Below are 23,874 nucleotides of genomic sequence, written 5' to 3'. Positions count from 1 at the left end.
TAAGAGTTCCAGCTGCTTCTTTTATGTTTAAAACAGTTGTTTATCTACATAAAGGTCTTCCTTCTCCTCTCCTGTTAGCTTAGTTTCTTTTTAAGTTTTCGTAAGGACCTGTTGGGACCATTATCAAATGATGTTTGGAAATCCAGGTGGCAGGATTTCCTTTATGGTTCACTCATTCTTGCTAGCAATTCCTAATGGGTTTTTTTGACATTGCTTCTATTTACAAAAGTTATGTTGACATCTTGATACAGTTGTAGTTATTCATGTTTTGTATTGATTCTACTTATGACTAGTTTGACTATTAAAAACGTCAAAACTAATGCTTTTGGATTGAATTACTACTAATGCAGTATCAAGTCAGTGATGCTTTTAGTGAATAGCAGAATACTAGGAATAAATCTGCTGTTAAGTATTTTCTACTAAAATTCAGTTTGGGATAAGTTCTCTCTGTGTAGTTCGAGATCAGGGAAACCTAGAGGGATTAAAGAAAATTAGCTTCTCTATTTGTCATGCATCATGATCACTTAACTTTCTCAGTTCTGATCACTTAATTCATTTAACAGAAGCAGGTTTTTGGGCTTTTGAACTAGTTTATCCTTTCTCAAGCATAAGCTTGCATCTTGTTGTTTCCTCATAATCCTTCTTGATATACCTAATCTTTCAATCCTCTTTTCCTGCTTTGTACTTGATTCAGGGTTTCTGAAGACATCTTTTGATGGGATCCTGTGACAAGGTAGTAGAAGCTCTTTTTCTGTAAAATCTGATTAGAGGTGTAGGCATTCGTTAAACAGCCAGTGTGGTATCTTTAATAGTCTCTGAAAAGCCTTTTTTTTTTTTTTTTTTTTGGTTAAGCTTCCTAAATTAAAAAGCTTCCTCTTTTATATGGTAAACTGCAAGAGTACTTAGTTCCAGAAAAGGTCCTTCTGCCTTTTGTTGCCTTTCAGGCATACTGACTGAATGTGCAGGGTTTGCTGCCAGGAGTGCTTTGATGAGTGCATTTTGAATTATACTCAGCTGCATCAGATTGTGTCAGGAGTTGCTTCTCCTCTTAAATGTGATGGTGGCTAATGGTGTAATGCATACCTGCTCTGCATGGGCATAATTAGTCTCATCACTAATATGTTTCTGCTGTTGCAACCTTTCTGACTTGGCTGGGATGTTAATCTCTTGCTGTCTTTGGGTGTTTGGAAAAGAATAGTATTAAGACAGGAATTTCAGTATTTAGCGGTTCTATTTATTGGCGTAGTGAGCTTTCTGATTCCGTTCCAAGGTTTAACATATGGTATGCTCCTTCACTGGTGAAACAAAATAATTACATGGTGTTGTCTTGGTGTTGTGTCCAGCAGCCTAAGTCAGGAGTAATGTACTGCTGTTCAGGAGCTTACATGGCAGATCTATTTTGCCATGTATTAACTTGGAGATACACATCAATTTCAATGCAGCTTTTTCAAAGTACATCCAGCCATTAGTAAGGTGATTGGTAGAGTTTTATTGGATTGACACACTTCACAAAAATAATTAGGTTTTGATTCTTTTTCTCTTCCAAAATGCAAACAAATTTGCTACTTAAGTCTGGAAATTTACACTATAGATCAGTCCAGCATGCTTAGTTTCCTGACTGAGTAAACTGCCAAAGTGCTCCTAAGAGGTAAAATCTTACTGGCATGAAATCCAGTCTAAAATTAGGACTGGCTCAGACTTGCAGTAGTGTGGAGCAAAGAGAAGGCTTAGAGTGGATAGCAGAGCAGTACAATCACAGTGGAAAAGGTAGAATATATTTATAAACTACTTTTTTTCTGTGGATAAGAACAAAATTACTTTTTTCTTCCATTCCCTCCTCAATAGCTAACTTGATTTTTATTTGAGTTTAATATTTAGGGTACCTACCTGTGAAACATTTAACAACTCTTAATAGTAAACCTATAGATAAACCTCTGTATAGTTGAGGTTTTTTTATTCTTGAAGTCCGAGTTGCTGCCTTCCATATAATTATAGTGACAAAGGTAATTTCTGTCTGAATCTTATACTAATGAGACTGATTTTGTGCAGCAGTAGCCTGTAAATGTAGCACTGTGTTTTCATAGTTTTGTTATCTGGGAGCTTAGAACATAAGACAGGACACAGTATTACTATCTGAGTGTTACGGGTAGTGAGGACTGACTTAAGAAAGCCCACTGCACTCACAACACCCATCAGTGCCTTTGAAGAGAAGAATTGTTCATACCCTTTTCTTGGTCATAGTTTTATATTTGCTACTTTTAGCAGAAGTATAAATCTACTTTATAGATGTCTTTATCTTGGATAATACTGGAAAAAGCCTGTATCTCAGAATGTACTGTGGATTTCAATCATCTGTATATTTTCCTTTTTTCACTAAACTGTGTTCCTGAGTTTTAAACTGCAACAGATTTCAACTATTGGATACATTTGATGTATTTGTAGGGTAACTTTCACCTTTGTTTCCACAGTAATGCTGTCCTGCTTTGCTGTAGTTGTAGGTGAAGGTAAAGTTCAACAGATTTCTGAAACATGCACATTGGCAGTTTGGCCTTTCACTGTTTGATTTTGAAACAGTGAAGACCTGGGGCATATTTCAGAGGTCATGCTTTACTCAAAGGAACACATTCCACTATTTGTAGCCTTTATTTCAACAAAGCTTTTCTTGAAATGCTGCCTATACCTCCACGTTTCTTTCCTTTCCTACTCACTTGGAGTATTATACCTGTGTGGATTAATTTTATTTTATCTATTATTTTAAAAGGATTCTTGGCTGTTATGTTAGACTTTTCACTTAGAAAAAGTTTTTTCTTACTATAATGAGTTTGTTTTTAAGAAGAATTGTTCTGTGTAAATGATGCAGTTATGCTTGTCCATTCCTTTATGGATAGAACATATATTGATGTGCTTAGTAGTGTAGACATGAAGTTGAAAAGAAGTAGGATGCTAACTCAAGAGAACAAAGTGTTTGTTCACCTTCTAGTTTGATGCTGTTTGAGAATTTACTTTCACTGCATTGATATTAGCCCTTGAAGTAATAAGTCAGTTACACATAATAGTTATTAGAGCAAATAATGAGTAAAATAAATTATCTCCTTTCTTAGAAACCTGCCTTTAGGGAGAAATAGTACAAAAGTCTGAGAAAATCTCCTGAGGATTACTTTAACATGAAGACTAGAAGTGCATCTAGCTTTCCTAAAACAGTAGAAGGGGTAAATTTTGGTAGACAAATAGCGCTGATTCTGTTGTGTAGTTCAGTCTGTAAGCAACAGATGTTTATTGTGCTAAGCAGTAGTAGCAGTAGCGAATGGTAAGTTCCTTCAGGATGTTAAAATTGGTAAGATGGATAGTGTAGCAAGTACAAGTAGCTTCTCTTCTGCATCACTGTATCCTAACTTTTCCACCTTGCATTAAGAATAGTTAAATCTCACCAACAAGTTCTGTTCCCAGTGTTTCTATGAAGACAGTGAAACTGCCTTGTGAAAAAGTCAATTAAAATGCCTGTCTTTGCTAGGAGAGTAGTATAATAGGCATCCTAAAATGTGATAGGAGATACATAGGTGCTGAGATGCTACTGGAGTGCAAATTCTTTAAGAAGCCTAAAAGACATTGAGAAAATTGGATCTTGTTGTATGTTGAAGGAAGCTGAATTTTTTTTACGGAAAAAAAGGTGAAGGTGTTACTTATCTGCAGGTACATTGTGTCTTGCAAATTGAAATTCTTTTCCTTATGGTTAAGATACTGTCACAGTCCTGACTTGTTAGTTCTCAAGTGCTAATGAAGATAATAGGCTACACATGCAAAAAAAACCCAACTGAAAACTATTATCTTGTATTGGCTGCATCAGTATCCTGCTGTGATCTGCTTTTTCAGACACCAGGTTATTCCTTCAGCTGGTAGAGAAGTGACTCAGATTAGTCCTGAGCAAGGTCCAGCAGCTTGTTTTATGTACATCAGAGCTGCTTCTTGTGACAGTGTAATGTCTTAGCAAAGAGATAATGTAAACTATAGTAACATTGTATTTTAAAAAAGCTTCTTGGTTGTAAGAATGTTTTTCAGGAGGAAGCCAAAAAAGGTGAAGGTGTGAAAATGCAATATGAAGATGTCTATGTGGTCATAATCTTGACTGTGAAGATGGTAATGATCCAGAAGGATATAGACCAGGAAGATGATGTTCTCTGGGAACTAGAAGCTGCAGGATTAATGGAAACTGGAAAAAGCAAAGAAAATAGAAGTGCTTTAAAATAGGATTTGAGAACTGGTTTGCTAAGTGCATTAAAACCTGCACTGCATTGAAAGTGGGAAACCTGACAGAGTCTCTAGGGCTCAGAGTCATGAATGGGGAGAAAATCAGATCAGGTGGTAAAACTAAGTGAACTAATTGCATTGTTTTTTTGGTCAGAGAAGGTCCATCAGCAGAATGATAACTTGTATGGCCATATCTGGTGGTATATGGTGAAGAATTCCTGAGGAACTTAAACCATAAAACCGTGTCATGTGGTTGAAACTTCAAACCAGTTTTGGTTATCTAACCCTTGTGCTGTTGTCCCATGCAAACTGAAGCATTAAATGAAGTGCTGCCTTGCCTGGGCAAGATAGCAAATATGAAGCTGACTTCTTAAAAAGTAGATCAGGGAAGGAAAGGTAGGATATTGTTGGTTGGTATTATTGAGTTTTTCATGGTACCACTAAGAATTCTGACTGTCTTTATCATCTGATCAGAAGCTCAGTGGGGGATTGAAGTGAGAGAGTTCTTGTGTGCTTGCTGTTTTTTGAGCTTGCTGTCACACTAGAGGCTGCTTCTGAAAGACTGTGCTGTGTATGGTAGGGGCTGCAATGCACAGGGCAGCTGAGACCCCTTTCACCCTTCTCCTTCCTAATATAGGATGGAGACTAAACACTTTTCAGGACATTTTTGAGGAATGTCTGGGTCTCCTGGTGTGGTTGAATGGTTGATGCCATAACAAAAGAGAACTTATTGGCATGAGTAACCACAGAGAAAGGGGCTAGCGCATGCTTTGATAAAGGTAGTTGTCTCACTGGTCTCATTTCCTTGAAGCAATTATTGTTAATTCGTATTCATGTGGTCAGTCTGTGATAACACAGAACTGTTGGTTTTATTTTTTTTTCAAATAATGTTTTTGTGTTCCATTTTAAAGAGTTTGTAGAAACTGAACAGTCACAGGTTTTCTGTGCTTGTGCATTAAGTGCTTCGAGGAAACAACAACAAAAAAAAAGCATCAACCACTTTATAATAAGGGAAGGTTACCAGTGGAATTATTCAAGACTGTTGCTCAATATATTTGTAAGTATCTGGGGGGAAGAAATGAATGAGAAGAGGATGGAAAGGATAATAGAAAGCAAGAGCTGACTGCAGACAGTCACAAGGGGAGTTGATTGTTCATTAGGTTATAAAATTGTTGATAGAATTAAATTTAATAAATGCAGAATAATGAATCTGAAGAAAAATAATTCAAGCTATAATTTAGACTATACCCAGTGGATGTGCTTAATGTTGGTGGTTATTCAGAAAACACCTTGAAGCTCCTTCATAACTGTTTATTTTAAGGAGCAGCTGTATGCTGAGGTATCCTCAAATAGCTGGTTGCCAAAGTATTTGCAAAGATCTGGATAGTAAAATGAAAATAGGTGTATCATGGACTGAGTAGTGTAACTATACATTGATTCTCTGTGCATTTCTGACCACCTGTCAGGAGACATGATTCAGCTGAACACAAGGTGAAGAAGGCCAGCAGTGATTAGACTTCAGGCTTGCTCTGTAAGGAAATGAAAACAGATGAAGTTTGCTAGAGGTCTGTTGGATAGAGAAAAGTGGATATGAATTGAGAGTCTGAGAAGTGTTATATTTGGAGGTGAACTACCAGTAGTAACTTTTTTCCTGCAGAAAAAAAGAGCATCAGATAAAATAATCAACAGGCAGCAGTTTAAAATAAGGATTTTTTATTTTGATGTATGCTTCCATGGCATGATAGAAACAACAAAAGCATAAGGGGATAGGATATATTTGTTCCAAATCCTAAACCCTCCAACTTCCCATATGAAAGCCTAATTGTTGTGCTGTTCACGTTTCTTGAAAGTACTGCTGGTTTTGGTTAAGTGATATTAAATGAAGTCTATGGCTGCTTTCATTGAAATTTATTGTAAGACTTAAATCATCATTGTAGCTGATGCTTCTTTCTCCTTTAGACTTCATGAAGAAATAATTGACTTCTATGACTTCATGTCCCCTCGTCCTGAAGAAGCAGCTATGAGAAGAGAAGTGGTAAAAAGAATAGAAACAGTCATCAAAGATCTTTGGCCTACAGCTGATGTGAGTATAATTTAAGTATTGAATTGCTTCTCTAGTAAATTTTAGAACTCTATTCACTTAGCCTTGCTATTATCTTCCTGTGTTTTACAAAGGAACAAAGAGACTTCAAACTTAAGGCATTTCACTTAATATCACAGCTCTTTTAGTACCTGGCAGTTTATTTTAAAAGGTAAAGGAATTTTAAAACCTAGACTTCAGGCTAATAAAGGCTAGTGATAATTTTTTCTTCTGAGAACAGGGAATGTGAAGAACTGTCCACTTTAAGAAATGGATTTCTTAAAGTAAAAACTTATTAAATTGATTATCTTTGCATAACTTCATTTTGAATATAAAATGAGTCTGACTACCTATGTATCCATTTCTTCAAAGAGTTACTACTCTGGGTATTTGTAAATACAAACTTGTACAAAAGAACAGCTAAAACCCACAGATTTTATTTTTGTGCTCCTCAAAAATTTTAGCATTAATGGAATTACTTTAGTCTTGCTCTATTGAGAAGATTGGCCTTGACTTCCTGAGATATCTTGCAACCAAAGTTACTGTTTTTTCAAACTTTTTGTTACCCAAAGAGTAATTCTCTTCTGAACAAAAAGCATCCAGAAGAGATATAGTGTAAACTACATTTCTAGCATCACTTTTCTGGTTACCAAATAGCAGTGCTGTCATTCACAAGCAGAAAAACTTTTCAGGCCACTGTGATTTCATAGCCTTCCATGACAGAGTGAGGGCTGTGGCCATAGTACCAAGCTAAAGATACTTCAAAGCTGATCTACTTCATTCTCACTTGTGATTTTTTCCTTGGTAAAAACATTTTTGTAGCTTGTGAGAACAGATATTCTCACTTGTGATTTTTCCTTGGTAAAAACATTTTTGTAGCTTGTGAGAACAGATACAGGCACTGAAATGGCTTAGCCTTTGTCAAGCCTTTCCATAGGTCACTTTGAAGAAGTGAACCTATAAATTGTGCTCTGCTGTAGCAGAAGGGGGCTAATTTCAATTCTCTAGATTGGAAGCATACTCAAAGTATTTGATGTAGACTGAGTGTCTCTCTTTAGCATACCTTCTTTTCCACACACAACCACCTACCATAATTTCATAGTCATCCTTACAGTAAAATCTGGAGTATTCATGTTTATCTGAATCATATGTTTAGATGCACTTGCTGTTTTTTAAACCCAAAAATTCGGAAAAAATGTTTCCTTAAACTCTTCTAATTTCTTGTAAGCTGTCTTCTGAGGAAAGAAGGGAGCAGGAATTTTATAACATTTTAAATTTCTGTCAAACTGGACATAAATAGGGAAAAAGACTTGTTTGAAAAGTTTCTCATCTGCTGCTAGCAAAATTCTTAGTCATGTTAAAAAAAACCATTCCTTTAAAGTTGCATATATAAGACAAAATGTATTTGTACAGGCTTAACAGAGCAGGTAATAAGGTAAATTAACTTTTTTACTGGACTATGTCCTTAATAGGTCCAGAAGAATCTTAGATCTTGTGAAGGTAAAATGATGTGAGCATTCATAATGGCAAGGTATTTCACTGGGAATTTTTTTCAGGTCCAGATATTTGGCAGCTTCAGTACAGGGCTGTATCTTCCAACTAGGTAAGTAGAAGTTACTGTATATAAAGCTTGTAATATCTCACAGTAATGCTAAATTTCAAAGGGGAATTTAGACTATAGCATGGAGACTTCTCAAAATGACAGTAGAAGTCTTGACTAATGTCCCGTGTAACAAAGAGAAGAATTTTTTGAACTTACAGATTTAAGTATTTGATGTATCGTACTACTCTAGGTACTAACTGACCCTTTGGTGAATTACCTCTTCTGCCTTGTGTCTGGGATTAGTCTTTGGCTCTTTTTAAAGATACAACGAAATAAAATGTTTAGTATTTTCTGTTTCTGTTTTGCCAATTAGGGAGAGGTACTGAGTGTGTCTCATCATAGAGTTACTGAGCAAAGACGAGAGTCATCACAGCTGTGTTCTCTCTGGTTTTTGGACAGCAAAATATCTTATTTAAGTGTTTTATATTGCTTAATGGTTTGATAGATGGCTGTGTTGTCATTACATCAATTTTCCATAGGAAAATTCAGTTCTATGAATAGTGACCTCTGATAAATTTTTTTTTTATTATTAACATGCCTGTCAACATGGGTAGATGAGATGAGGGATTAATTTGGGCTGTGGAAGTCACAGTTCAAAGAACTCATCTGATAACTGAAGGCAAGAAACTAGGATACTGCTTTGGGTCCTAGAGGATGCTATGCCATCTATTACTTAACATTGCTAAAGGAAGCTTAATGGGAACCTAAATTAAAAGTTGCAAAATGGTCACCCTGGAGGACTTGTAGTATGCAGAATGCCAATTCTGCCTTTTTGGGGTATCGAGTATTATGCTTTACACATAATGGATCTCATGCTGCATTCTTTTTGTCTAGTGATATTGATCTAGTTGTTTTTGGGAAATGGGAACGGCCCCCTCTGCAGCTGCTGGAGCAAGCACTAAGAAAACACAATGTGGCTGAGCCATATTCCATTAAAGTACTTGATAAAGCTACGGTAAGTTAAGTGTTTGGAATAATGAACTGAAATGCTTTCAGACTCCTAAAGATGTTGGTGATAAATAGTGCTTTTAATTCAGGAAGCAAATTATATTGTTTTAAGTACAATGTTTTGCTCTGTATGAGCGAGATTTTAATTGAATCTTTACATGCTTAGCAATAGCACAGTTTTTTTGCAAATATCTTCAAAGTTTATTGACAACATAAGCACAAAGTGTGGCCTTGCAGCAAATACAGTACACAGAACTACCCTTATCCATGCAAAGTATCTAGTAAAATAAGTTAATTATTTCTGTAATGTCTTTCTATGGACCTTTGAGAGGACTTTGTTTTAGTCAGAGCCCAGTAACTAGAAATGTCTGGCTTGAAATCATGATCTTCCAGGTTGTCTTGTTATGAATGGTATAGTAAAGTGTTCCAAATCTGATCTATTTTTCCCTTCCTAAATATGGTACTTCAGAGCTTTACTTCACTTGTGAAACATCTTTTTGCATTGTCTTGTAAGCTTAACAGATCACACTGAATATAAAAACTAAGAGAGTTTTGTTACTGAGCAAGTGATGCTTACTCCAGGGAATCACACACAGAATGTTAGGGGTTTTAAGGGACCTCTGGAGATCATTGAGTCCAACTGCCCTGCCAGAGCTGGATCACCAGTGGAGGTCATGCAGGAATGCATCCAGGCAGGTTTTGAATGTTTCCAGAGCAGGAGACTTCACAACCTCACTGGGCAGCCTGTTCCAGGGTTCTGTCACCCTCACAATGAAAAAGCTTTTCCTTATGTTTATGTGGAGCCTCCTGTACTCCAGCTTGCACCTGTGTCCCCTTGTCCTATCATTGGGCATCACTGAGGAGAGCCTGGCTCTGTCCTGACATGAGCCCTTCACATTTCTAAACATTAATGAGGTTACCCCTCAGATTCTTCTTCAAGCTAAAGAAACCCAGCTCCCTCAGCCTTTCTTCATAAGGCAAATATATATACACACACATTTATAGGTACATAAAACATTTTTTTAAATGTTATTACTCCTGAACTGGAGAAAAGAACTGGGGAGACCCAATAGTAGCTTTGTATGGAGAGAGGAGGAGGTGATCAAGAAGGTGGAGCCAGGTTCTTAGCAGTGGAGACTTTAGCAAGCTGTTGTGTCCTGTGGTCCCTAAGATAGAGCCACTCATTTAGGTCCAGAAGATTCCTATGGCTTCTGTTGAAGTAATAGTACATAACAGTAGCTCTGGTAGGCTTTGGTTTGCCTGAGGATGAGTGGGAGTTTCAGAATCAGTGATAACTTAGTGATGTAAAGTGGCACTAGGTTAGGCTTATCAATTTTGCTACACTTTATTCCTTCTGCTGTTGGTATAGAATGATGTTATACTTTTTTTTTTTTCCAATTTCATAATAAAATTACAAGAAGTTAATTTTAAAACATGGGAGCTGAAGTATAGGTTATGATTGTAAGATGATTTTGTAGGATTCTGCCTTCCAAGTGGTGGTGTGAGACTGAACTACATATTCAGTAGTTCTATAATAGTTTATTTCTGACAAGATGAAGTTTCTCGACTCCTGCTTTGGTTTTATCCATCGTGGCTTTAGTTTGACTTTGCAGTGAACCTGTTCATAAACAAACAGACTTTTTTTTTTTCTTGCTAGGCTAGGCTGTCAGTTTAACAAGTGAATGGCTCAGTGCTTGGTCAGGTGAATGTAGCTCCCTCAGGCTGTGAGAGTAGGATGTCTTCTATTAACAGCAGCGAGTTGTGAAATTAAGTAAATTTAGTTGTCTTACTGATCACTGATATTGCAGCTGTGAAAGGAGGTATCTAATCACTGTGGGAGAGTACATGAGTAACATAAGTTCATGTGATCATGCGTGCCTATGTTTTAATCACTGCATGAAAAACATTTGCTTGTCAAGCTAGGATTGGTATCTTCTGTCAAAAAATTTCCTTGTCATGATAGTTGTATTCATTTGGACTGATAGTAACCGTGTGTCTTTAAGTGAGTAAGCTGGTGGATAGCACCAGTGTTGCATTTCTGGGGACTCATAAAACCTTGTTTTAATCCTTTCAGGTACCAATAATAAAACTCACTGACCAGGAGACAGAAGTGAAAGTTGACATCAGTTTTAATGTAGAAACTGGTGTGAAGGCAGCTCGATTTATTAAGGAATACATGAAGGTACCAGCCATATAATGTTTTATTACTGAGGGTGTGCTTGATGGTTAGCTAATCTTTTTTTAATATGGCTTAAGACTTTTCAAAATTTATTGCTGACAGCTATTTTCATTAATACTCAATAGACATGGATATTTTAATTTATTTTCTACTGATATCTATTCAGTGTTCCCTTGAGTGCTAAGTGTTTGTGTGCAGAAATCTGTACACTGAAAGGACTTCCACAATCATACTTAGATCTGCAGATAGGTACTAAACTTTGCTTCTAAAGCAAGTCTCTTCAGGTTTTCCTTACCTTGAATTTAAGTGATACTTGATTGTAAATAGTATCTTGCTAAACAGTATCTAAAACCAATTCTTCTGTAGCTACATACTTAAAAACAAATTGTTTTTTTTTTTCTCTTCATTGAAAGTACTGTTTAGATGGAAAACTTTGACTATGATGAGTGACACTGGCATTCAAAGAGTATATAGAAAATTAGGGGAAATAAATTTGATATGAAAGCTCTTTGATCAAGAGTTGAGTTCTATTAATCTGTTTTGAGAATTAAAAATGCATGGCTCAGTTCTTCCTGTGGAAACGCTTTGTATTTGTAGCACACTATAGAATAACATTTTTGTATTAGAAGATGTGTTAAGATCTCCTGTGTTAAGATTGTGCTTTCTTCATTTTGGAATGTTGACATTGTCATTGATAAGATTTACTTTGCTTTGCAGAAATATTCTTTGCTGCCTTACTTGATTTTAGTATTAAAGCAGTTCCTCCTTCAGAGGGACTTGAATGAAGTTTTTACTGGTGGAATTAGCTCTTATAGCCTAATTTTAATGGCAATTAGTTTCCTGCAGGTAAGTCTGTTCCTTATTTGTTTCTGTATTCTTGAAAATACTTTTGTTGCTGTACTTACGCCCTGTTATGGTGCTGCAATGCACAACTTTACTATAATGGCTCTATGGGTTTCATCACTGACAGATCCTGTGGACCACCTCTCAGACCTCTTGAGAACAGTTCACTGTATGAACTGAATTAGCAGCAGGAGCCTTGTGAAACCACATAGAAGCTGTGCATTGCTTTTTATACTGAGGCCTGTGGTGTGCATTATGCTACCTTCCTGGACAGCTTATTCCAATGCTCGAAGCACGTTACTAGTGTATTGCATATCTGCCAGGATGCAGCTTCTGCATGTTGCTTCCTGGATTATCTATGTTGAATGTGCAGGGTAGTTGGCTTCAGTGTTTACTAAAATTAAGAAATCAATCAGTCAAGGTTTTTAATTACAAGTTGGCTGCGTTTTGACATGCATAAAACTGGTGGAAACTGAAATAGTTAATGACTTCTTCCAACACATTTTTGTGACTAAGATTTGTGTTAGTATGGTGAGGTACAACATTAGCTTGTCTCAGCAGCTGTAATAATGGAAAAAACTTACGTATTTTGCTGCTGCTAATGAATTAATTGAAATATGACTATAGATTTTACATCTTACTGTATATAATACAGGGAGATTGAGGAAACAACTGTATTTTGATTTGGGTAAATAGATCTTCCCTGCTTCATAAAACATTAAGTTCAATGGATTTGCTATGAATAATCGGGTATTACTCTTAAGATGTAATGTATGCAGTACCTTATTGCTTTTAACTTATGGAAAAGAATTTATGAATCCTCAAATTGCTGGAAGAGGAGAAATTGTCTTTCCAGATACTGCTGAGTGCTGCCCCCTCTTGGTTATGTGACGGTAGTTTAAATAAATGAAGAATTGATGACTCAGTTGAGAGCTGTGTAAAGAGATTATACTCAGCTGAATAAATGAGAACTTTCTGTTGCACTGTGCTATCATCTGAAAAGCATTAATTTTTAATAATAACTCTTCTGTCTCACAGCTGCATCCAAGAATTGATGCCAGAAGAGCTGATGAAAACCTCGGAATGCTTTTGATAGAATTTTTTGAACTCTATGGAAGGAATTTTAACTACTTGAAAACTGGTATTAGAATAAAAAATGGAGGTGCCTATATTGCCAAAGATGAAATCATGAAAGTAATGACTAATGGATACAGACCATCCATGCTATGTATTGAAGATCCTCTCCTGCCTGGTAAGATTGTGCCCTTCTTTCAATATTCTGGAGTTCTAACTCAACTTGTGCTCTTACAGCTTACATTATAGTCCCTAAAGTGTGTCAAATAAGTTAAGAAGCTTCACTGAGAAGAGGCTGTTGCTGGTGTTGAGGTATGGTTATGGAGATGAGCTCAATGATGAGGATATGAAGTCTCTCAGGATTCATAGCCAGAGTCAATTGAATTGCATGCAAGTAGTGCAATTACATAATTCATTGGAGGTTCAGAACTGTGTTGAGTGTATAGGAAGATTCTCTGACAGTACTGAAGGGATATCAAAAGAATAAGGTCTAGAAAATCCTGGAAGGGAGCTGGTTAGTAGGAATAGTTCTCAGTTGTTCATTATGAGAGAATGAGAATGAAAGGCATACCTTTCCCCACTGTGGTAACTTAGTTCAGATAAATCACACCATATAGGAAAGAAATTTGTCAGATGAGTTACCTATCCTGCAGGGCAGTGCAGCAGAGACTGCACAGAAACATGGGTGCATATCCATGAACATGTAGCAAGGGAGCAGCTGTATTATGGTGCTGATGTCAAGATTGGTTTGCATAATTGGCTTCTGTACTACACTTTAGAGGATGCCAGTTACAGTTGCATGTACTTTTGAAAGTAACTAACTCAAAGATGTGTTTTTTCTTTAAGATTTGAGTTTGATTCAGTGGCTCTCAAAGTAATCAAGATTAATTTTGTCTGATCTCCTGGAAAAAAATTCCAGCCCTATAGTACTCGGTTTGGATTCTATTTAGGCTGTCACACGTAGCTGAAATTCCAAAACAGCTATTAGGCAAAGTCACTTTTCATTTAATTTGGACTTCAGCATTAGTATTTCTAGAATGTAATTGGCACTCAGACTCCATACTCTCATGTCTTGTGGGTAGACTGCTTATGTACAGCACTTCTAAAGCAAATACCATGGATCAGGAGCTGAAGTCTGGCACTTTTCTAAATGCTCAATATGCTGAATGTTCATAGTTCTCTAGAACAGGCTGCAAGCTAATATACTAATTTGTCTAATGACATCTGATATGTTTGTAGCTCGGATTTTGTGTCCATTGTGACTCTTGCACTGGCCAGACATAAGTGTGATTTTTTTTCAGAACTTTCCTTGCATTATTGAGATTACCTTCAGCAGCTGCATAATTCTTGAAAACCCATTTGAGAAGCAGCATGACCTGCATTTCTTTAGAGTTAAAAATCTTTGCTGTCCTCCAGTTCCATTCCTTCCTGTCTGCTGAGGACTGAAAGAGAAGTCACACATGGTGCACAATGGTTTAACCATTGCTTATACCACTTTGGAATTTTTTTTTTTTCTCTTTTTTGCTCTTCAGAGAAGAAAAATAAATTGCAAGTCCAGCAGGGGCTCTGAACTGTTTCTCCCAGCATAAATCTTGCAGAAGCAAAGAATTACAGTTTAGAAGAAAGATACCTAGTTATATGCTATCAAAGACTTGACAGGAATTAAATTTTAGATGAGATTATATGGGCTCAGATAATGTAATTCTTACAGAAGAAAGTGTTTTGGCAGGGGAAATTAAAGCTGATGGTAACTTGAAGTTATCTGACCACAGTATCCCATAGGCATATTTGGGTATTTTCTGTCAGCTACCCCAGAGTTTTGAAACTTGCTTGGTGGAACTAGGATTAAAATTAGAACACAAAGGATGGCTTTTTGAATCAGGTGTCATAAATACAGCCTCCTTAGTTCTAGACTGAATCACATATTCCTACAGTATTTAAAGGTACTTCAAATGTCTGAAGATATTGCCTAGAATTCTGTTAATTGGTTCTGTTACCGCTTGTGTGCCAGTACAAAACACTTCTCCAAGGTTTCAGGTCCTTGCCCAGTTGACAGGATGTCAATCTCTGCTTGATTGGTTTGTTGTCATATGAAGTCAGTGTCTAACTTCATGAGGGTCAGTGCTGGTAGTGTAGTGGAAATGGGAAAAAGTATAGAGTTTTTCCCTCAAACCTGTTTTTTTTGGTTTTTGCACTGTATGCAGAAGTTTTTAATCTTATTTTTTTAGCCTGATCATAGTTTTCTTCAAAGTTCTAGTTACACCTTGGAAGAAGGCTTTGAAAGATAACTTCTTAATCCAGAAATAAGACATAAAATAGGAATGAAGAAAAAAGCCTTTCCATTTCTCAAGATTATCCAAGTAGTTTAAAAGTCTCTTCTGTGAGCTGATGCACAGTTCAGCTATAGCATGCTGAAAGGTATAACTTATAGAACTAGTTTTAGACAGTTTTATAGAAGTGGCAGGATTAAGTGGGATTACTGCTTCTAAATTGAGTTAACTGTTTTCTTCAGTGTGAAATGGCGATGTCTGGCTAGCAGATAAACGATGCCATCAGAAGGATATGGTACTTCAGTTCTACCTGCTTAGTTCCTAGATTTGGAAGGATCAGGCATGAACCTGTTTTGTTGCTCTTTTGATTGTAATGTGTTTTGCTCAGATTCTCTTGGGTGCTGTAAGGTTTCCTTTGAGATTCTTGAAGTCTGAGTATTGGGCACCAGAGAATTTTAATTCTGTGATGTTAGAAATAAGATTCCAATGAAGATGTCAGGAGCTTCCACATGGAAGTGGAAAGTGTGTTGAAATCTGGATTTAAGATGTCAGACTCATCTAGCTGGTGATGCAGTTGGTAGTCTACACTTTATCTTCATACACATCCTAAGATTCTTCACCTTCAGTTAGTGTCCTAGGACAGGGTAATGAGATGAAAAACTTTCCCTGAGCATCATCCAAAGAAAGGAATTTGTACGAACATTTGTAGCTACCACCATTTCAGTTTCTCAATGCACTATATGCTTAAAATTTTATACATCAAAATTTTTGATGTATAAAAATAGTGCAAGTGTTCATTTAGGACAGCTGCAAGGTTAGACACTCAGAATTCTGTCTGTTCGCAGGAACATATTGGAGAGGGACAGGCATTATCATCCTACAAGAGGTTTGTGTGGAGTTGGTCTAGCAGTATCTTGTCTTGGAAGACATGGCTCTGATTGCAGGTGACAGATCTTTAATCTGTTGTTATAAAACAAACTTGATGTTTATTTAGAAGTTTGTTAGGGAAGGTTATTATTTTATGTCTTTGTGAATCAAGTGATTATCAAGGTCCTTCAGTCATTTCTGATGCTTAGAATAGAAATGATTTTGATCTTGGTTCAGTCTGGCAGTGAGAAGAGTAGCTAAAGTGCAATTTAAGACTTGGAGTTCCACCTGTGTTGTTCTCTTTGTGAGGGAGATATTCTTTCTTCTGAGTTGCTGTGGGCACTAACAAGCTCTAAACCTTAAATTCAAGGCATTTTCTTTTAAAAGACTCTAACTTTTAGGACTAGTTATGCTTCATATTGTTTACTTCTGCTTCTTGATAGGGCACATACAGAAATTGTATGTAGATTTGAGATTAACTGTTGGCATTATCTCTTCCTAGTTTAGTGGCTGCCCACAGTTATACATTGCAGCTTTTCAGTATTTGCTGTTTGTAATTAGAACCTGCAAATATATGCATGTGTATATAAAATACATGCATTTATAAAAATACATAAATACATTGAAGTTAGTATCTGAATGAACCCCAAATGCTGAATGTTACAAAAAGTTACTTAGATAATAGCTTAACATCAATGGATCTGCTCCACTCTGGTCACCTTTACTTTACCAGGCTGTGTTCTTAAAAATGCTACAGGTAATGGCAGGCTACCTGATGGAGTAGTAATGGTGATAGTGCATGATGGAAATCTTAGACGTGCTCCTTTAGAGGTGAAGGCTTTGTAAAAAAGGAAGAGGATTCAATTGTACATCCAATCACACACCATTGTTATCTACTAATGTACGTCTGAGGGTTGAAGTTTGTATGATTTTTTTTTTTTTTTTTTAAGATTGAGAGCTTTTGTTTATGTGCTTTAACTGATCAGTCTATAGATGGTGACAAAAGAGGGATGCTGAGGTGTGTAAGATGTGATCTGCTAATGAGAATGATCTCAGAAGAAAAGCTATTCTGGACGTCAAATGCAAATATGTGATTATCTGGCTTTGTAATGTGTGGCTTTCTGGATTGGGTAGGACAACCTCTATACAGACTTTGGTAGAGTTCACAATAGCTCATGTAGTACCTTTGGCTTCCATACCTGCTTTTCAGCTGCAGTGCAAATCAGAAGCTCTGCAGACTGTACAATTGAATAAGACGTGTTTATTCAGACACTTTTATGAACTAATTACAGGTGCAGAATGAGGCAATCCAGGAACCTAGGCATGCTATGGCATGAGCTATCCTGCCTCTGTTCTCAAATCTGCTTCAATCAAGACTCACACACAACTTCGCTGGTGGTTTAAACTAAAGTGCCTGAGTTTGCCGTAAGTGGATTAGGGAAGGATTATGATTGCTTTTGCTGGCACAGCAGTGGAGGTGGCAACAACTGACAGAAGTAGTAACCAACAATTCATAACAGCAGAGTCTTTATTTTTGTGTAACTCTATGCAGGAAGTATGTCAAATGTAGCTGGTTTAGGACCAGATCAGAATAAACTAAAGCAACTTGAGTGTGTATTCTTAATTCCTGTTACATGGATTTATAGAAAGATTGAGGTTGGAAAAGACCCTTAAGATCAAGTCCAAATGTAGATGGACTTTGATTTAGTGGCAGGTATAATTTTTTGTGTTTAGCCACTTGTATGTATTCCATTTCTGTATTGTTTCTCAATTTAATTCTCTTCTATATATATGTTTAGCATGTCTTTATGTGGAGGGTGGCATTTATTGTTGCAGGACACAATGATGTACCAGGCCCCTGGAAACTGTTCTGAATTAATAATTTTCTAGCAGAGTTAACATTTTTGTGCTCTGATTTCTTGACCCCTGAAATACCTTGGTATCTATTCTGCTGCCTTCTGACAAAGTATTTTGTGAAGTCCTCTGCTACTTTACAGTACATCTCAGAACTACAATGTGTTTCTTCCTATATTCACTATCCTAGCCCATGTTGATCTCTGTTGCTTCAGGATTGAGTCCAGTTGCAAATATGCCAGTTAGGGAGAGGCTTCTGAAATTTTGAGCCTAGTAGTTGCTGGATACAGCAGCAGTGCATTCAGAACAATCACAAAATGGTTTGGGTTGGAAGGGACCTTAAAGATCATCCAGTTCCAGCCCCCCTGCCATGGGCAGGGACACCTCCCACCAGACCAGGTTGCTCAAGGCCCCATCCAATCTGGCCTTGAACACTTCCAGGGAGGGGACAGCCACAACTTCCCTGGGCAACCTGAGCCAGTGTCTTACCACCCTCACACTGAAGAATTTGTTCCTAATATCTATTCTAAATTGACCCTCTTTAAGCTTACAACAGTTAGCCCTTGTCATAGAGTCATTATGGCTGGAAAGGACCTTCAAGATCATCGTGGCCAACTCAGCCCTACACCACCATAACCACTGAATCATCTCCTGAAGCACCACGTATATCCCTTGTTCGAATATACCCAGGGACAGTGATTCCACCACCTCCCTGGGCAACCTGTTTCAGTGCTTCATCACTCTTGGTCCTAACAAACTCCTCAGTTATTTCAATAAACAGGAAGGATTTCTAGATCAGATTTTGACCATATAAATTACTGAAGAAATTCTGTTTTCTCAGAATATTCTTATGTTCCCAGTCTGCATGCATTCATTATTGCTTTTCTGTTAAAAATGGCATTATGGTTGGAGACTCTTGAAAGACTAAAATCTGTTGTCAAGAAATAAAACCAAGGCTATTTCACACCCTCCATCCACCCCAAGATGATAGATTTCAACATGTTTTTCTGTAATGGTTTGCTGGTCAAAATACTTCAGAGAGTGAAGGGTTTCTTCTAAAGTCAAATTCTAACTCACTGAATTCATCTCTCCAAAGGATAGCTTCTGTCCTTTACCTACCAATTTTCAAAGTAGATTTTTCATTTAAATCTGTTTAATGATTCAAACCTGATCTGATTTTCAGGCTTAAAACACATTTTCAGTGGTTCATCCCTTTCCAGTTGTCTCGCAACATTTCAAGCATCACTCTGAAGGAGGGAATGTTTTACTGTAGGCGGATTTCTACCCATGTATTTTATACATGCAATTTGAAGGAAGTTTTCTTAGTGTTTAAGTTGAATGGTAACAGTGAACATTTTGGTGTCTGGTGCCAAATATATTGACCAAAAACCCCAAAATGTTTCTTGCTAGTAATAGCAGTATCTTTCTTGGTGTCAAAATAGGAGACCAATGCTTGTATATTGTCACTTACACAGAAGCTTCAGTATTTTCTTGTCTTCTGCAGTTCCTCACACATGACACTCAATCTGGAAGGAGTTCTGCTATAGATGTCGCTGATGCTTAAAGAGGAGCAGTCACAAAGTGCCACTAATTAGATCAAAAAATAAGGCTGGTCAAGTTTCTGGAATCTTCTATAGTAGATTCTGACCAACTTTTTTATCCTGTGGAGATAAATAATATGTATGAATTGGTTTATTAGTCTGTAGTGTTTGATAAGATTAGGTAGGAGTTGATGTAAGTATACCTGACTCTATGAAGATAATGTTGTATGAGTAGAATTTTAAGCTGAATGCGGCCTGCAAAACTTTACTGGTAAGTGAGGTACAATGCTTTAAGTTGGTAGGCTCCCTCTTAAAAGACATCTATAAAGCACTTTAAGCTGATCTCTGTTCTCTGTTTCTTTCAGATGCCTTGGTATTTTATAAGTGGTAAATTTAATGCATAATGTTGTGTCATTCCTAAGGTTAGCTTCTTCTATGGAGATAGGCACACTTAGTTGTTCTTGATACGAGTAGGATGGGCTAACAGATTTTAAACAGAGTTAAGCTGTATTGTTAAGGCTTCTGAGTTTTAAGTATGAATAATTTTCTGGTTACTGATATTTAAAAAATATGATCTGATGACTGTCACATTATTTCAGGAAACGACGTTGGCAGAAGTTCTTACGGTGCCATGCAAGTCAAACAAGTTTTTGATTATGCCTACATTGTTCTTAGCCATGCAGTATCACCACTTGCAAGATCATATCCAAATAGAGATTCTGAGAGGTAATTAGTCCACTTTTTGAATATCAATTTGTTTGTGTAATCAATTAGGAATGTTTGGGTCTAAATCAATAAAAGGAATATTGTTATTTATTGTTTAACTGCGGCTGTATTGAAATCTGCCCAGAAATTTAGGCTCCCCAGTGGCATGAGAGTGTAATACCCCAGTGTGCAGCCTTGAAATGAAGGCAGTGTGACAAAACCCAGGATGAGTCCAATGTGAGGCTCTTAGTGGGGAAGGGAGCCAGAATATAATTGGCCTTCCCTCAGCATTCTGCTTGAAGTATTTAAAAGGAAGGTCTTCTGTTTAATGTTTGGAATGATGTGTTTGATGCTATGGCAGAAATAAACGTGTGTGATCAAATTGCTTGTTTAGACACAAAACTAGACAATAAGGCTAGAAATTTTACTACTTTGTTATGTGCTCCCGAAAGTGTGTTAAAAGGCTTGATACGTAATTAAGCTGTTAAAAGAATCAGTTCAGTTTGGCTGTGATTTTGGAACTGACAAAAAGTAGTGTACTAAAGGTGCCAGTTTTAATACAGTTCTTAATGTCTTTTATGGAAACTCTGTACAGCTAGAACTTTCTCAGCTCTCACCTTTGCAAGCTTTCTGTTTTTGAAAGGGGGAGAAGAAAGAAAACGGTGTCAGTCATGTTGTGTTTTCATTAATGTATTTGCTGTAGCATCTGTTAATCTAAACCTCAGTACAAATCTTGGGCTAGATCACAGGATGCTTTTCCCTGAAACTTTCCTAGAATCCAAGTAGCTTTGAGCTCCCCAGCCAAACATGGGAAGGGATGGCTGTAACAAGTCTCATAAACCATCTAGATACAATTCCAAACTCTAGTAAAGCTGTTAACTTCCAGTATTAATGCCATTGGAATGTGAAATAGTTTTCCCATAGTAAGTGTACTGCAGAGATGTGATTAACTTATCTGTGGCTTGCCAAAACATGTAGTAATTCTCCTATGAGGTACCTGTATTTATTACAGGCATCAGAAAGTATATATAAGCCAGTAAGGAGTGATATTTTCATAAAATTGTTATTTGGGAGAAGAGACCAATACCCACCTTGCTATAACCTCCTTTCAGGTAATTGTAGAGAGCAGTAAGGTGTCCTTCCTTTTTTCCAGTTCCCTCAGCCATGCCTCATAAGACTTTTTTTCTAGACACTTCACCAGCTTCATTTCTCTTTTTTGGACATGGCGTTTTGAGTTAGAGACAATCTTCCCAGTTTTATTCTGGTTCTTGATGAACTATAGGAAATGTTAGCAGATGCTTGGCAGCAAGCTATTGCTCATTGATTCATGTTCTTTGAAACAGTGAGCTGTCTGTTAACTTCCTTGTCTGTGGTCTCTGTATTAAGGTGCAGTTTCACATTATACCTTCCCTAGCCTATCTGTGGACTATCTCCTGTCAGCTGCCCTTTTTCTTCCTTCTCAGTATATATTTTCCTGATTCTTGCTCATTTCTGACACTCACCAAATCTGATCCAGATCAGAATGATCCAGTCAGAATGAGTCAGATGAACTCTGATCTGACTGAAAACAAATCCTTCAACACTTCTGGCATGTCAAGAATTTGATCCAACTTGTGGCTGCATGATGGGCAGATCAGAAGCAAGAGAATTAGCAATCTACATTTGGGTTAAGATGGAGAGTGGTATTGTACCATTCGACAGTTTTAAGTTGTGCTGATCTCAGTGTGGCAGAGGTGCATCCTTAAATTAATCTGCATGTCCTTAGATTGGGATTTTGGTTGGCCTGTCACACGGTTCAGATTCAAATGTGTGCTCAGACTGCATCTCTAAGCATCAATGCAGTCATATTTGACAAGGTCACATGAAATTAGGAATGGACAACTGGTTCTGCTGTGATATGCCCCTCCAGTATAACCAAGTCTTTTGGCACCTTTTTTTGGTTTTTAAGAGTTGCAGAACGGTAAAGAGTTTCTCCTTATTGTTGCCAGACATGTGGTGCAAGTGGATGAGGGAAAGGATTGTTATGCCAATGGGCCAGAGCTCAGTTTGAGGAAGGGTTGGCAGGGTTTTGCTGCTGCGTGCTTGGAGCTGTCACTTAAAGGTGATATTCTTCAGAACAACAATAGTCTTGGACATATATAAAGTGATCTTTCCATCTCTGTGCTTGAAAGCTGTTTGGTCTCTTCCTAGTGTTTGGTTTTAACTGCTAACAAATCTATGTTAGGTTTGGGTTGCCTCTGGTTGGCCAGGATACTCATGGGAGCTCTAGGAGCTGTCAAAGGCAATGTCAGATTTGCCTTCTTGGTCTGTGATGCAGAAAGCAGAATGTGCTGTCTGAAACAGTCCTTTCTTTGCTTCACATCTTGAATGGGGAGTGGCTGTAACTAGAATGAATGCTGTCTCTGTAAGCAGTATCAGCAATATCAGCTTTTCTCACTCAGAGTATATATTTAGCTGAAGGTTTTAGATTTTTTTTTTTTTTTTTTTTAATCTTCATGTTCAAGGAGATCCTTCTCAGTTGCTCTCTAGTCTGCTTTTAGGTGATATTGCCCTTCCAGTACCAGAAGGATAATTCATAAATTCAAAGCCTAGTGAACAATTATTTTGACTGGTCTTCCATAGACTTGATTTTTTTTTCTGCTCTGATACTTGTTCCTGTGGAGCTTGGCTGGAGCTTTAGATACTTAGTTTTACTGAATTGTCTATCAGTAATCTGAGCCTCTGAAGAGTGATTTTAGGATTTGTTTGCACCATAGTTGGACTGTAATGACAGATGGAAAGTGTCCCTTTGAAGTGAGGGCGTGTGTAAAGAGGAGGGCCTGTAAGCTCTTACCACAAAATAGGTATGTAAAAGCTTATTTCTGGTTCTGCTATATAATATTAAGAAGAAAACCTGTAAGGGGCATTTTCATAGGAGAGACGTCTAATTTAATTAAAAAGTTAACTGTGCTTTTATCAAGTTTTCCAAAAAAGCATCTTTGAAGAACTGTCAGTGTCTCTCATCTGTAGAAATTCTGGTAAAAGCTAGAAAAATAAACCCAAAGGCATGGAATGTCCTTACACTAAAGGCTAGGCAGACTAATGTTGTGTGGTGGGGTTTTTGGTTTTTTTCCTAAATGTTTTCAGTGTTGAAAGCAGGTAAAAATCACAATTTTAAAATGTGTATTTTAAAAAAATGGTTTTTGACCCCATGGAATTGCTTGAATATTTTTGCATATGGAATGCTGCTTTTTCAGAACAGTATCTAGTTTGATTACACTTGCTTCCTCTTTGTTTCTGTAGTAAGTGTATGGCAGTGTAGCCTTAATCATCTTTCAATTTGATATCTCGTAATGAATTTTTTAAATTCTGGTGTACGAGCAATGTAACATGAATCTGTCTTTTGAGCTGATAGCTTAGTGGATTCCTTTATTTCTGCCTCTCTACCCAAAATGAGTCTGGGGCTTTCATTTCTATTCTCTGTGAAAGGAGTTATTTAAGTAACGGGTTTCATATTTTGGCAATTCTGTCACAATTGTTGGCGTATCAATACCCTTTCTATCCAGGCTGATACCATCCTATATAATTTATTTTCCTCCTAGTATATGAAAGCATGACTATTGATTTGCTTCTAGGAAAGTACTTACCTTCAGACTTGACAGACTCCTCTACAAGAGCTTGGATTA

General features: G+C 37.1%; 1 protein-coding gene across 5 annotated transcripts in view; it reads left to right on the top strand.

Annotated features, from left to right (window-relative positions):
• TENT4A (terminal nucleotidyltransferase 4A) overlaps positions 1 to 23,874 on the top strand; it is a 57,216-nt gene that overhangs the window by 6,230 nt on the left and 27,112 nt on the right. For 4 of the 5 annotated variants that reach the window (XM_071736708.1, XM_071736710.1, XM_071736709.1 and 1 more), the window contains exons 2-8: positions 6,205 to 6,328; positions 7,882 to 7,928; positions 8,763 to 8,883; positions 10,951 to 11,058; positions 11,773 to 11,901; positions 12,937 to 13,150; positions 20,104 to 20,230. In XM_071736708.1, the coding sequence (XP_071592809.1) occupies positions 6,205 to 6,328; positions 7,882 to 7,928; positions 8,763 to 8,883; positions 10,951 to 11,058; positions 11,773 to 11,901; positions 12,937 to 13,150; positions 20,104 to 20,230 (870 nt within the window). The remainder of the gene's footprint in view (positions 1 to 6,204; positions 6,329 to 7,881; positions 7,929 to 8,762; positions 8,884 to 10,950; positions 11,059 to 11,772; positions 11,902 to 12,936; positions 13,151 to 20,103; positions 20,231 to 23,874) is intronic. The other variant, XM_071736711.1, reaches the window with a different exon arrangement.

This window comes from Heliangelus exortis, chromosome 2 (genome assembly GCF_036169615.1).
Source record: "Heliangelus exortis chromosome 2, bHelExo1.hap1, whole genome shotgun sequence".
In the NCBI taxonomy this organism is placed as follows: domain Eukaryota; kingdom Metazoa; phylum Chordata; class Aves; order Apodiformes; family Trochilidae; genus Heliangelus; species Heliangelus exortis.
The sequence above is the reverse complement of the archived record's forward strand: the minus strand, read 5'-3'. Positions and strand labels throughout refer to the sequence as shown.